This window comes from Ictalurus furcatus, chromosome 11 (genome assembly GCF_023375685.1).
Source record: "Ictalurus furcatus strain D&B chromosome 11, Billie_1.0, whole genome shotgun sequence".
Classification (NCBI taxonomy): domain Eukaryota; kingdom Metazoa; phylum Chordata; class Actinopteri; order Siluriformes; family Ictaluridae; genus Ictalurus; species Ictalurus furcatus.
The window spans coordinates 24,434,996-24,449,822 of record NC_071265.1 but is presented as its reverse complement, the minus strand read 5'-3'; the positions used below and the strand labels follow the sequence as shown (position 1 = coordinate 24,449,822).

The 14,827-nt window shown below is 40.6% G+C and overlaps 1 protein-coding gene across 1 annotated transcript in view; it reads left to right on the top strand.

Annotated features, from left to right (window-relative positions):
- The window catches only part of srgap3 (SLIT-ROBO Rho GTPase activating protein 3), a 144,930-nt gene that overhangs the window by 120,807 nt on the left and 9,296 nt on the right, over positions 1-14,827 (top strand). The window contains exons 15-18 of the mRNA XM_053636879.1: positions 112-246; positions 443-548; positions 9,288-9,515; positions 10,796-10,869. Of these exons, the coding sequence (XP_053492854.1) occupies positions 112-246; positions 443-548; positions 9,288-9,515; positions 10,796-10,869 (543 nt within the window). The remainder of the gene's footprint in view (positions 1-111; positions 247-442; positions 549-9,287; positions 9,516-10,795; positions 10,870-14,827) is intronic.

The window sequence follows — 14,827 nt, the reverse complement described above, 5'->3', positions numbered from 1 at the left end:
ATGTTTGCCCAGCATATATAAATGGATAAACATCAGGAAATTGCAGTTGAGGAACTTCTGCACTAGTACAGCCTCATGAATTATGAACACACTGAGTATTTCCTCTTTTAGGTGAAGACCCACTTATCGACGATCAGAGTGATCATGACATAAACTCAGTGGCAGGGGTTCTGAAGTTGTACTTCAGAGGCTTGGAGAACCCAATCTTCCCAAAGGAACGCTTCCTGGACTTCATCTCCACCATTAGTGAGTTCTCTTCTGTGCTACATGATTGCATGTCTTCAGTGTTCAATGTCACACTAATTTAACTGAATGAGGAAAAGAAAATGGATTGCACCAAATAAATACTCATGGATTAGAGTAACTTGGCAACAGTTGGTAAAGCGATTATGAAAGGCAAATGTGATATCTGAAAAATATTTTATTTGTGTGTTTGTTTCAGAGCTCGAGTCATCTGCTGAAAGAGTCCATCACCTTCAGCAGATCATAGTCACTCTTCCACGTACCATCATCATCGTCATGAGATACCTGTTTGCATTCCTCAATCAGTGAGTCTGAGGTTTTCAGTTTCTTGACATAACTGTATTATTTATGTATGAGAGTGAGTGTGTGATTAGTTTCACACATGTCTCTGTGTTTCTATTGTATGTAAAGGACTCGGCTGCATAGTAAATCAGCAGGTGTATGAATAACTGGTGTTCATTATATTCAGAGTTATTGAACAGCCCCTACTGTTTATGTCCTATTCATTGCCACGTCTGGCTGTCTGCAGTACTTTAGAAGTTATTTATGCCAGTGAAAAGCCATTGCTCTCTGCTGTACTATACCTGTCTTGTTTTATTATACTATTATTAATGCTTCTTCTTCCCCTTTCCCCTGCAGAACAAAAATCAGTTTCACATCCTGAAGTTTTATCTAGACAGCTTCTTTATTTATGTGCTTTTTCATTTTGCTGGTCCTCCAGAATTTTAAGCTCTCATACACTTAAGTTTCCATTTTCAGTAGTGTTTAGTTACAATGGTGTCTGGATGCAGTGTAATGTCACTATGGAATTGAGTTGAGTGAATCCAATTGGTGGTATGGACCTTGAATGCCAGAAAAATTTTAAACTTTGAGTCATGACTTGCACCTAACTTGCAGTGGAGCTTGAAAGTTTGTGCATCCTTTAGAATTTGCTATATGTCTGCATAAATATGACCCAAAACATCATCAGATTTTCACACAAGTCCTAAAAGTAGATATAGAGAACATCTGGGTTATGCATGTAACCCTGTTCCCTGAGAAGGGAATGAGATGTTGCATTAGCTGAACGCTGCGGGAAGTGCCCTCGCGCGTGACCGGTATCTGGTAGCTTATGTAACATCATGCCTATTTATAGGCCTGCCGTGATCAGGTGACGTGGCAGTTAAGCGTGTCGCGTGATATATAAACGACACCTGTGAACCTCGCCGTCAGCCTCTATCTCTTTATCTGAAGCGAAGACACAATTCACAGGCATGCCCCAGTATGACATAGCTACGCAACATCTTGTTCCCTTCTCAGGGAACAGGGTTAAATGCGTAACCCAGATGTTCCCTTTCAAAGGGAACTCCACATTGCGTTAGCCGAATGCTGCAGGAACGAGAATACCCACTCCGTCATACTGAGGGTACGGCCTGTTCAAAAAGATCCGAGCCCGAGGGTCACTGCAAGATACTTCACCCTGGGCCGGAATGTATATCCAGGCTGTAATACTTGTGGGAACAGAGCGATCGGGGGAAAAGCATATAGATGTGACCTCGGCCACATATGCAGTATAGTGTCCAGCCCTATTGGTGCAGGAGGAGTGAAGGCGAACCACAGCGGGCAGTGTGTTGTCTCCTCGGAGGCGAACACATCCACTTCCGCTTGGCCAAACTTCCACCATATGGACTCCACCACCTGTGGATGGAGCCACCAATCCCTGAGCCTCACCCCCTGCCCCACACACTGAAAAAACTTTCCCTCTGCCCAGAGAAGAATTTAGTTGCGCCTTCCTGAACAGGGGGCGCAAACATAATCCTCCCTGGTGGTCGCTATATGAGACCACTGCTGTGTTGTCTGTCAACACATGGTGACCTCTCAATTGAGGAAGAGAGAATTTCAGCGCTAGAAATATGGCCCGTGTTTCTAGGCAATTTATATCCCACTCCAGATGAGGGCCGCTCCAGAGACCATGAGCTGAACAGCCGTCTAAGACCGCACCCCAGCCTGTGAGGGAGGTGTCTGTCATTACCGTCTTGCGATAAGGAGACACCCCTGGAGTGTGACCCAAGGCTAGAGACTGGGGACACTTCCAAATTCTCAGAGCATGTAGGCATCGGCGTGTGACACTGAATACTCTCAGAGTATGAAACTCCCAACTTTTCAGCCACCAATGAAACGGTCTCCTGTGCAATAGGCCCAATAGTATGATGTTGGCTGCTGCTGCCATAAGCTCCAACAGTCTCTCGTAGTGACTGAAGGGGATGCCAAGATCCAGCTTTATCTTGCTCAATGTTGATAGGATTAACCTACGCATGTTGGGGATAGAAATGCCCTCATTGTAGTAGAATCCTTATAACCCCTAGAAAAGTTGTCCACTGCACTGGAGAAAGCATACTTTTCTGAGGTTCAACTTGAGCCTCAAGCTCTTCATGTGAGCGAGAACAACATTTTGATGTTGAACTGCCAGTTCCCTGGATCGTGCTAGAACTAACCAGTCATCCAGGAAGTTTAGTACACGGATGCCCTGGAGTCACAATGGAGCCAGAATGACATCCATGCACTTTGTGAAGGTGCGAGGGGATAAAGCTAGCGATATTTCTATGTGGAAATATGCACCGTTTAGATCTATAGTCACAAACCAGTCCTCAAACTGAATCTGTGGAACGATAAGTTTGGGCATCAGAATCTTGAACCTGTATGTCTGAAGAGTACAGTTCAGATGATGCAGATCTAAAATTGGCCGCATACTCCTCTCTTTTTTTGCGGACCAGGAAATAAAGGCTGTAAAAACCTCCCTCCCTCAGGGAACAGGGTACATGTTCTGTGGCCCCTTTGTTCAAGAGGGATCTTACTTCCTGTGCTAATGTCGGGCTCTGCTCTGTGCTGACTACTGTGGTGAGCACACCTCTGAACCGGGGGGGTCAAGCTCTGAACAGGACCCGGTAACCCTTTTCTACGGTAGACAGAAACCATGGAGACACATTTGGCAGTAGTTTCCATGCTGCCAGACGATCTTTTAGTGATGTTAACTATTCCACATTCTATTGGAGAGAAAGCATCAGATTTTTGTTGCCCTGTGACAGTTCGCTGACCAGAGAACACTGAAAACTTGGGACAGCCTTGGGTAGGGGAGGCCCTACAGTATTACTGGGGTCTAACTGCCCTAACAACCTCATGTCCCCTGATACATCCCTCTACGGCCCCTCAGGACCCCTCCTCCTTTGTCTGCTTAGCCTTTATGACCATTCTCAGATCAGGCCTAGTAGCAGGCCGCAACTGTGGCCGCCCAGTTCCCCTGGCTGTCTGCGGTTGGAGTCGGGCTGCCCTACTCGCCTTCTGTGCCTCCCTCGCACTAGCGCTGGCCCAGGCTCCACTCATGGATGTCCAGGTGAACTCGACACAACAGGGAAGGAACTGGCTGAATGCCACCATATGTCAAGCTTACTCAGCAGGTCTGCTTGGTAGGCCTGAACACTGCCATTGTCTGCAGTGACCCACAAGCAAGACCCACTACTGCATAGGCCTTGCCCACCAACCCCACGGTGGCCTTTGGATGACAAAGCCGGCCCCCCTAAATTACCTGCCGTCGATGGAGAGAGGTAGCTCGCAAGTGCCTCCTCCACCTTCAGCATAGTTAAATAGCCATGCCGTTCATTCCCCACGATGGCCGAATAATCCGAAATTGCGGGGTTATAAATACGGCTTATGCATGGTTTTCCCCCAGAAGTGTGATATTTTGTCATGCACTTCAGGAAGAAAGGGGAGTTTTCTGCAGTGTGAGGGATTTATTTTCACTGGGGAGAAAAAAGCTCATCCAGCCTTAGTAATCACTTCAAGCAGCTCTTTATATGCTGCTCTCAGTTATTAGCACACCCTTCTGTCTTCTCGGAGTTGGAGAGGAATTATTATTTTATTTTTATTTTTTCGTGTGTGTTGGGGTTGGGTTTTTTTTGGCTTTCCATAGTGGAAGGAGGAGTGGCGACCCGAGCTCCAAAATCCAGCGGAGAACTTGATCTGGAAGACAGAGCAAGAGATAGAGGCTGACTCTTCTTCCAAATCCATACGAGATCCCCGGCCCAGATCCGCGAGGCTCTGAAACCCAACTCCCTTCGTCCGAGAAGAGAGCGAGTCACGAGTGAAGCGGCCTAATTGTAAGGCGTTCACAATGCGCACAGTCAGACCTCTCCCGGGCTGCCATGGCGTGCTCCACCCTAGATACTTCACACAGAAGGTGTGCAGTCCTTCCCGTGATGAAACGGGAGCAAGGATTAACCCACTTCCTGAATTCTCTCACTCATACTTTTCTCCCATTTTTTTAAAGGGACAGAAAAGAAAAGAGATTTTTCTTTTTTTTTTGGAAAAGATAGAGAGGAAATGAAGAGTCTTTTTGCGAGCGTTACACAAACGACCAACATGCAGTCTCGCTGAAGATAAAAACTCTGACCGCGCGGTTCACAGGTGTCATTTATATATCACGCAACACGCTTAATTGCCACGTCACCTGATTACGGCAGGCCTATAAACATGATGTTACACAAGCTTCAGATATCGGCGCTTCCCGCAGCATTCAGCTAATGCAACGTGGAGTTCCCTTTGGAATGGGAACCCAATTAAACAAATGAGACAAAATATTATACTTGGTCATTTATTTATTGCAGAAAATGTTGGAGTGATATTTGTTTATTGATCACTCCTGGGGAGGGTAACAATGGTCTTAATCTCCATTTGTACTTAATCTGTCTGACTGTGGATTGGTGGAGTCCAAACTATTTAGAGATGGTTTTGTAAACTTTTTTTATCCTGATGAGCATCAACAACTCTTTTTCTGAAGTTCTCAGAAATCTCCTTTGTCCGTGCCATGATACGGTTCCACAAACATGTGTTGTGAAGATCAGACTTTGATAGATCTCTGTTCTTTAAATAAAACAGGGTGCTCACACCTGATCGTCATCCCACTGATTGAAATCACCCTACTCTAATTTCACCTTCAAATTAAACTTATAATCCTAGAGGTTCACAGATATGTAATACCAGATCATTTTCTTCAATAAATAAGTGACCAAATATAATATTTTTGTTTCATTTGTTTAATTGGGATCTCTTGGTCTACTTGTAGGACTTGTGTGAAAATCTGATGATGTTTTGAGTCATATTTATTCAGATACATAGAAAATGTTAAAGAGTTCACAAACTTTCAAGCACCACTTTACGTGTTCTTTTACCCACCAAAGTGTGAGCTTGTGATTTCTGCACAGTGGTGCAGTAAATCCAGACAAAATTATCACCTGTAAATTGGGGCTAAGTGTGTGCTATTAACTTGTCTGTCAGAGGACATGGTCGATGCAACAAGAACTTGACAGACAGTATTATAAGGACAGCTTTGTAAATCATAAACGTTTGTGCAGGTCGGAAGGAATACTGGATAAAATACCAAAGACAGCAAGAGGCTAAAAGTGTAGTGTTTTTCAACCTAGTGTCTATCCATCACATTTGTACTTCACATAGAATTTCAGCGTGTTTGTCCAAAAGCATGATAAAACACGCTTACTCAAAACTCACTTAAAATGGAAGTCAAAGAGAGATTGTTGAATTCTGTCAGTAAATGTTTCAATTCACAAGAATTACACTGTAATAATATGAGATGCCTTAAAATGACAATGATGTGAGAGAAAGTATTACCAAAGCTGAACTTACAAAGTTTTCTTATGTAGTTACCTATGAAAGCCTGGTTTTTTGGTGTCCATGTGACAGAAATTGAAACACTTCCATGTCTACTTTGTGGAGTGTTGACTATGCTGGTAAGGTATAACCAGGCTTGGGGAGTAACGGAATACATGTAACGGCATTACAAAACTGGTAACTGTAATCTGTTACAGTTACATCAAAAAACAAAGTAATCAGATTACAGGTACATATTGCAAAAAATGGGAATACTATCAGGATTACAATTTTTTCATTTAAAACCAAAGAACTTAATCTTTTGACATAACACAATATAGACAGCTGCTTGATTATAGGTCAGGTTCTCTCGCCAGTTGTGGCTCACATGAGCAACCTCCTAGTGCATGCACAAATAAATTTTGCACAAAATTAATTTGGTAGAAATGAACACAAATTGTTCTCTGAAATGTTTTTGTTAGGGTGACCATACGTCCTCTTTTCCCGGACATATCGTCTTTTTTGGACTTTAAAAAAGCGTCTAAATTTGAAAAATGTCCGGGATTCGGCCTTAGTTTTATTATGATGCGCTTTTGGTCTAATACTGCATCATGTGTGCGCATGTTTGCATTGCTTTAACCTCTCTGTGTAAGTCCCGCCTTCTTGCACACCAATTGATCGATTATAAAAGGCTTGCAGCAACTATTGGCCAAATTCCTGCCTCTCAACCAGCCTACTCTCAGCAAACATACAAAGGTGAAGCGCTGTTGTGTACGCCGTCAACATGGCATAAATGCCAGCTGTCCTGAGTCAAAACAATGCCCATGGCCATATAAGGTCATTTTTAATTTCATGTTATCACATTGCTTCATATTACATGGTCATTCAAATGTGTAAATCATGGAAGAAGGCACACTCATAGCATCTAAATTTTATTTTATTCCATGGACATTCAAAACAATGTAGGAATTAAACGTAAAACGTGGCCAGAGTGAAAACCATTTTATTTATATATATTTAGGTGATGCTAATAGTGTCTTTTTCAGTGTATTAAAGTCTGCATTCATAGTAACGCTGTTTTGTTTTCTGGGTATAACTTCTGTAACCTGGTTCTCTGATAACAGGAGTGAAGTATCTCACTATAGGAAACGCCTCGGGAGTGACCTATCCTGGAAGCACCAATAACACCATGTCTGCCAGGTGACGGACCAGTCACGCCTCCCTAACATATGAGACACTGCTGGAGGTCCCTTCCTCATTTTCAGCATATCTCTTCTCTGTGCAACTGCAAGGAGGGAAGTGTGATGAGATACCTCACTCCTGTTATCAGAGAACCAGGGTTACATGAGTAACCTAAAGTTCGGTATCTCACTATTTGTTTGGTATTTCACTATGGGATATAGACAACTCCCGTATTGCAGATATGCTGTCAGAAGCAAACCAGTCAACTGATGCAAATAAGTGTATATACATATACAAATCCCAACCTATTCCTCTAAGAATAAATAAAGGGACGTATGAGGGGGAGTAACAGTGTGTGAGATTGTTGGGTTTTTTTATTTATCCCTCTGAGACCGAATGAACAAATGATGGCTCTGTAACATCCAGCATATAAAATTGGACAAAAGTGCGTGGCGATGCCCAATTTGCTGCAACACAAATGTCCTGGGCTAAAATACCCTTGAACAGTGCCTAAGAAGTGGCCATGCCTCTGGTAGAATGGGCTCTCAGACCCTCTGGAGCTATACCCTATGAAGTCCCATGCTATTATAGGGATGTGGGCTCCACCAGGGGATCTAAGAAATCCACCTTCACTCTGTCAAACAGCCCAGACAGCCCCAGCCACAGAGCCCACTCACCCACCACTGCCAGGGTGGGGACGACACTCGGGGTTTTTGAGTGCCGCCTGAGCATGTTTCACCCCCAGGCATGCGATGCACAGGGGATGGGAATCCTTGCCCAAAATCATAGAGCCACATGCGCACGGATGCGAGGCTTCTTTCACCATCGCTTTTCCGCCTGCAGAACTAGCGGTCGCATGAAGTAGAAGACTCACCACAACGTGCCGCTTAGGAAAGAAACAGTGATGTACCTTGACGGCTCGTCTATGAACTGATAAACAACCACGTTAGCAGGTCTTGCTGAGGATAGCTTCCAGTATGATCTTTACAGGGAAGAGAACGAGAAGAGACCTTCAGCAGGGTCTTATATGTTAGGGAGGCAGTACTCCCTCTTCACGGCCGTGATTGGTCTGTCAACTGACATACGTGGTTTTATTGGTGCTTCCAGGTTCAGTCATGCCTGAGGTTTCCCATAGTGACATACCAAACGAATGCTTGAAAGAGAACCACAAAATCTTCTATATGAAACACCAGTCACATCTTATACAGAACTAGAGCTTGATTACAAATACTTTCACCAATGAATTCAGGAAAGCATTCTACAAAAAATTTTGTTTCACTTTAAACACTTATTGACTGACTCGATAATTGCCTTTAGACTTGCTTTACAAGTGAGTACACAGGTTTTCTGATATTTTCTCGGTACAGGAAAGTACGTTGACATTTTTGTCCATGGTAATTGTACATATGCAGGTGTGGTAGATAGAGATCTGGTTGTGAAAATAGGAGTATCCCTTTAAATGAATTCACTTAATTTCTTTGCATTCCTTTAAATAAAAAGATAAACCAGTCGAATGACAGTGTAATACTAAGATAAGCCAAATGTCAGTCCCTCCACGATTTTGTGATTTTAGTGCAGAAATTCATGCAAAATCAAGCAAACTCTACAATAATCTGAGGAGCTTGCAATTTAACCACAGATTTTCTGCAGATTTGGGCCAACATGTGATGTTATGTCATCACAATGCGCATTCAGCCAAAGCCCGCTTAGATTCACGTATATCGAACATGAGTACATCTCAAAGGTCTCATTTATCAACAACACTACTGTGAAAGACAATTTCGTGCAAAACAATTTTGTGCAACTGCAATTTTGCCAATTCAAGTAGCTTTCTGCAAAAGAAAGCACAGAAAACTCAGCAAATTGCATCACAAGTTTTGAAAAAAAAAAAAAACTCGCCACAAAATCAAGCTTTTTTGGCCGCAACAATCACAAATAAACTCAAAAAATGGTCATCAGTTCAAAGGCATCAAATTGTTTTATTGGTCATGTCTGCCTAAAATGTTGTATAATTTCCTAACATTCAATTAAACTGATGCTTCAAAGCTTATTTGAAGATTATACTTCATTTAATCATACTTCATTTAATTATACTTCATTATAATCTTACTTGAAGATTACCAAGATTATACCTTGCTACTACTAGAGCTTTCAAAATGCCCTGTATGACCGGAAACTTATTTATAGACCTAGTATCTGTTCTCTCACCCCACCACCAACAGTCTGTCGCAGTACAGCGATGAGAATATGATGGATCCCTACAACCTGGCCATCTGCTTCGGCCCCACTCTGATGCCCATCCCGGACGGCCAGGACCCTGTGGCCTGTCAGGCCCACGTGAACGAAGTCATCAAGACCATCATCATCCACAGTGAGGTCATCTTCCCAAGTCACCGGGAACTTGACGGCCCTGTATATGAGAAGTGCATGACTGGAGGAGAGGAGTACTGGTAAGAACTACACTTGAAGTGATTCAACATGGTTGCTGAGTGTGTCTTAGATTAATGTATCATGATAGATTTGTATCACGATATTGTAAAAATTTGGTAAAGTAATGAATGTATCGGGGATGGATAAATCAGTAGCCTGGACACCTGTGTCAAACATATTAAGTGTTTCAGATATAGATTTTTTGTTGTTAAAGGTTTTTATTTGGTATGTATGTTTAAATATAATGTGAATCCTGTAGTTAAACATATCGAGAGGGGGAAAAACTGCTAGTGTGAATTTTAAATAATATATTCTATGTGCAGTGAGAGCGAACACTACAACTCATAGTCAAAATTTTGTTTAGAAAGCAAATAGTATATGCCACATTGGAAATATTGTTATAAGAGAATATTGACTATCCCTTCCACCAGAGATCATATATATATATATATATATTTGCACATACAACATATTGTGTATTAATGCATTTAACAAGCTAACTAGACTTCAACTAGTAACTAACAAGTCAATGGAGACTTTTATGAATTTAAGGTATCAAAAAATAGATCTTTTTTTGAACTGTAATGTAAAAAAAATTACAGTCAATAATTAACTAGTCTACAAGCAGTACAGAAATTCTGGGGTTTTTTTATCTTGAATATGCTTTTTAGTGGGGTAACTGAGTATGAGTGGCTCACAGTCGGAATTTCACGTTGCTTGCATGAGAAAAACTTTTATCTTCACAGGGATCACATCCCCAGTGAAGCAAATACGTACATCAGTTGGTTTCATAGCTTTGCTCAACCTCAGTAGAAAAGTTATTTGAATATTCCGATCTGGGTTTCATTTGTGCCAGTACACACCCACCGGTCGGTAGTAAATTGACTGAATTTTATGCTCCAAATAAAATGAGGAATTTATAAGGTTGTGTTATAAAAATTCTCAAAAAGCCATAATGGAGGTAGAGGTGAAACTCGAGCTCTTTTCATAGTGCTAGTGAGTAAGTGCTCAGTGAGCACAGATGTCAGTCAGACAGCAGGGCAAATTTTATTCATTTCTTAAATCGATCTTTAGACTGGCATCTGCACTGCAAATGATATGTAACCAAATCTGATTTGTCTGAAGTCTGTAGTCACATTTGCTTGTGTATCCACAATGTTTGTAATTTTTGCCCTTCAATGCGTATATTTTTCTTGAAAATGGAACTCAAATTTTTATTTTATAGTGGAAATTCCTTTATATTGACAGCTGTGTGTGTGTGTGTGTGTGTGTGTGTGTGTGTGTGTGTGTGTGTGTGTAGTGATAGCCCGCATAGTGAACCAGGCACCATTGATGAGACAGACAACGGAACTGAGCCACACACCAGTGATGACGGTACAGCAGACACTTTATTTATTTATCTTCCCATTTGTTCATTCATGCTTCCATCGAATCAGACAGTTCTTATTGAAACAAGCTTTAAAAACATCAGTTCCACAACTCTATTGCACCCACACCTCCATATCCCTTTCGCTTTCATGCATAGTGTCCACACTTATGGACAATAAATTTAAGGCTCTTTTTATACTTCAGTAAAATATAAGATCTAAGTCACCTCCAAATCACTTGAGAGCATTACTGTAAATTAATGTAAATTTCTGTAAGTCTAGACTATTTGTTGTTCTCAATCTCTACTAATGTTCTTTTTAGATAGAGTTGTTTATGGGTTGTTTTTGTTCAGAAACAATATTTTCTAAATAAATATATCTATCTGTATTTTTATTATTTTTAAAAATTATTTTACTATTATTATTTATTATTATTTTTATTTTTTACTTTATTATTATTATTATTATTGTTATTATTTCAGGCATACTGCTTTAGTCTTTTTTCTCATGGACTGTCAATTTACTTTTGAATATAAGCAACATTTAAAGAGAATCAAAATGCATATATCATGCAATTTTTGTAAGTACAAAAAAGAGGAAATATAAAAGAATCTGGATATGCATATAAATAATTTATACCTGAAAGGTATATATGCTGTAGATGCAGTGCATCTTGTGCATTCCTGTTGTTTTTGTGTTGCTGTTATTGTGCATGTGGTGATTTGACTGACTTACCGCTTAGCCATTAAGATTGCGCTTCCATCATCAGAGAGCAAGCGAGGCATCTGATTGGCTGGCAGGCAGTGAGTCGATATCAAGCCAGACCTTAAATAGCTCTTGACTACTGAGTTTTGGAAAGCGCCTTAGATGAACCGGGCTTGATCTCCCTCACGCTCTCAACCTCCCTCTATCTCTGTGTCTGCTTCACACATTCCTCCTACAAATGCTAATCTGTTGGCAAGAATCTTGCTCAATGATTTTTCCAGTATTTTTAATCAATGAACAGTGAGGAGAGAAGGACATTCCTTTGCCAACATTTTTCATTGCAGGTTCTCTTTTCCCTCTCGTAATCTGCTTCTTATTTCTCTGCCTCATATCTCTCTGCTCCTGTTTTCTCCCTCTCCCTTCGCTAGCTTTGGTTAGAAGAAAGCAATTCTTGGTAGGGATGCATCAGTGCCAATTTTTGAGGCAGAGTACAAGTACACATATATACCAATACTAATACCATATTGAATCATTTCTTAATCAGTCTTAGTATTAGAGCTGGGCAATATGACAAAAATATCATATCACGATACTTGAGGACATTTCTACGATACACGATGCATATCATGATGTCTGATTTAGCTAACAAACTGTCTGTGAAACAGTAGTAAAATAAACAAAAAACTGTTAAACTGAGTTTGATGATACTTTTCTTTAATGACTACATAGACAATTAAGTAAAAAAATAAATAAACAAAATCAACGGCATCCATTCAGTAATATTTCATTTGTAATTATTAAAAACGTAAGAAATACATCACCATACCAATGATATCTCAGAAAAGTTTATCACACAATCATTTATCATGATATCGGTAATATATCGATACAGTGCCCTCCACTAATATTGGCACCCTTGGTAAATATGAGCAAAGAAAGCTGTGAAAAATTGTCTTTATTGTTTAACCTTTTGATCTTTTGTTAAGAAAATTCACAAAAATACTCTGCTCTCGTGGATATCAAACAATTGCAAACAAAACACAGGTTTATCAAAAAAAAAAATCTTTGTTAAATATAGGTGTGCAACAATTATTGGCACCCCTATGAATTCATTTGAGAAAAATATATTTGAAGTATATTCCCTTTGATATTAAAAACATTTTTTAGTACACCTGGGTGACTAGGAACAGGAAATTGTTCAACCATGTCTTCTTGTTTCACAGGGGTATAAATATGAGGTAACACAGGCCAAATTCCCTTAGTCATTCATAACAATGGGTAAAACCAAGGAATATAGCTGTGATTTGAGGCAAAAGGTTGTTGAGCTTCACAAAATGGGAAGTGGCTATAACAAAATAGCACAAACATTAAAAATGCCCACTTCCTTCATCAGGGCAATAATTAAGAAGTTCCAGTCAACTAGAAAAGTTATGAATCAACCTGGAAGAGGACGTGTGTCTTTGTTGTCTCAACGCACTGTGAAGAGGATGGTTCGAGTGGCCAAAAAATCTCCAAAGATCACAGCTGGAGAATTGCAGAAGTTAGTTGCATCTTGGGGTCAGAAAGTCTCCAAAACAACAATCCAAAAATCACCTACATCACCACAAGTTGTTTTGGAAGGGTTTCAAGAAAAAAGCCTCTACTCTCATCCAAAAACAAACTCAAGCACCTTCAGTTTTCCAGACACTACTGGAACTTCAAATGGGATCGGGTTCTATGGTCTGATGAAACCAAAATAAAGTTTTTTACCAATAAACACCAGAGGTGGATTTGGCGCACACAGAGAGGTAGCCATATGGAAAAGTACCTCATGCCCACGGTTAAATATGGTGGTGGCTCTTTAATGTTTTGGGGCTGTTTTTCTGCCAGAGGACCTGGACATTTTGTTAGGATACATGGCATCATGGACTCTATCAAATATCAACAGATATTAAAGGAAAACCTGACTGTCTCTGCCAGAAAGCTTAAAATGGGACGTGGTTGGATCTTCCAGCAGGACAATGATCCAAAACGTACATCAAAATCAACACAAAAATGGTTTACTGACCACAAAATCAATGTCCTGCCATGACCATCCCAGTCCCCTGACCTGAACCCCATAGAAAACCTGTGGGGTGAACTGAAGAGGAGAGTCCACCAGTGTGGACCTCGAAATGTGAAGGATCTGGAGAGATTCTGTATGGAGGAATGGTCTCAGATCCCTTACCATGTATTCTCCAACCTCATCAGGCATTATAGGAGAAGACTCAGAGCTGTTATCTTGGCAAAAGGAGGTAGCATAAAATATTGAGTAAAAAGGGTGCCAATAATTGTTGCACACCTATATTTAACGAACTTTTTTTTATATGAACATGTGTTTTCTTTGCAATTGGTTGATATCTGTGAGAGCAGAGTAGTTTTGTTAATTTTTTTAACAAAAGACCAAAAGTTTAAACAATAAAGACAATTTTTCACAGCCTTCTTTGCTCATATTTACCAAGGGTACCAGTATTAGTGGAGGGCTCTGTATATTGCCCAGCCCTACTTAGTACTGATAATTACTTAATATGAATCAGTCAGGGATGTCACAGATCATTGTATTTAGCTCTGTAATATAAATTGCTTGGCTTACATACTGTAGGCCATGAAATGTGCACGTGTGTGTTCATGCACTTAGGCTACTAGGCTCATTCATTATAACATTAGCAAGTTGATTTTTAAATGAAGTCTAAGAGATGTACACTTCATTGGGTTTTTTTGTTGCTGCCATTTTGTGCCGACTGATATAGTATCGCCTGATATAGTATTACCGATATCGGATGTTAGACGTTTTTATGAGTACAAGTAAAAGAGAATCGTATCGGTATCGGTATCAATGCATCCCTAGTTGTGGGGTATCTGCCACTTTGAGCTGTATTTCCTCTCACTCTGTTCACTTGTGGAAAACAAATGTGCAAGCTCAAAACAGCTCATGATACACATTCTAATCGGTATTTCTTTGTGGATTTAATCCGCTACCCCAGAGTGAACACAGGGAGCAAAGCTCTTTCCACAGCCCAACCTCCTAATTCACATCTCATTCAGTGATTCAGTGGCTTTGGATTGCCAGCAGGGATCCTGCCTATTTCTCTCTCTCTCTCTCTCTCTCTCTCTCTATGTGATGCCAAAATGTGCTGAGAAACTACACTTTGAACTCAGTATGCAATATAATATGAATTTTAAAGCATGCCACTCTGCTGTGGTCAGCACATCAATATACAACCTCTCTCTTTATCTTTGTT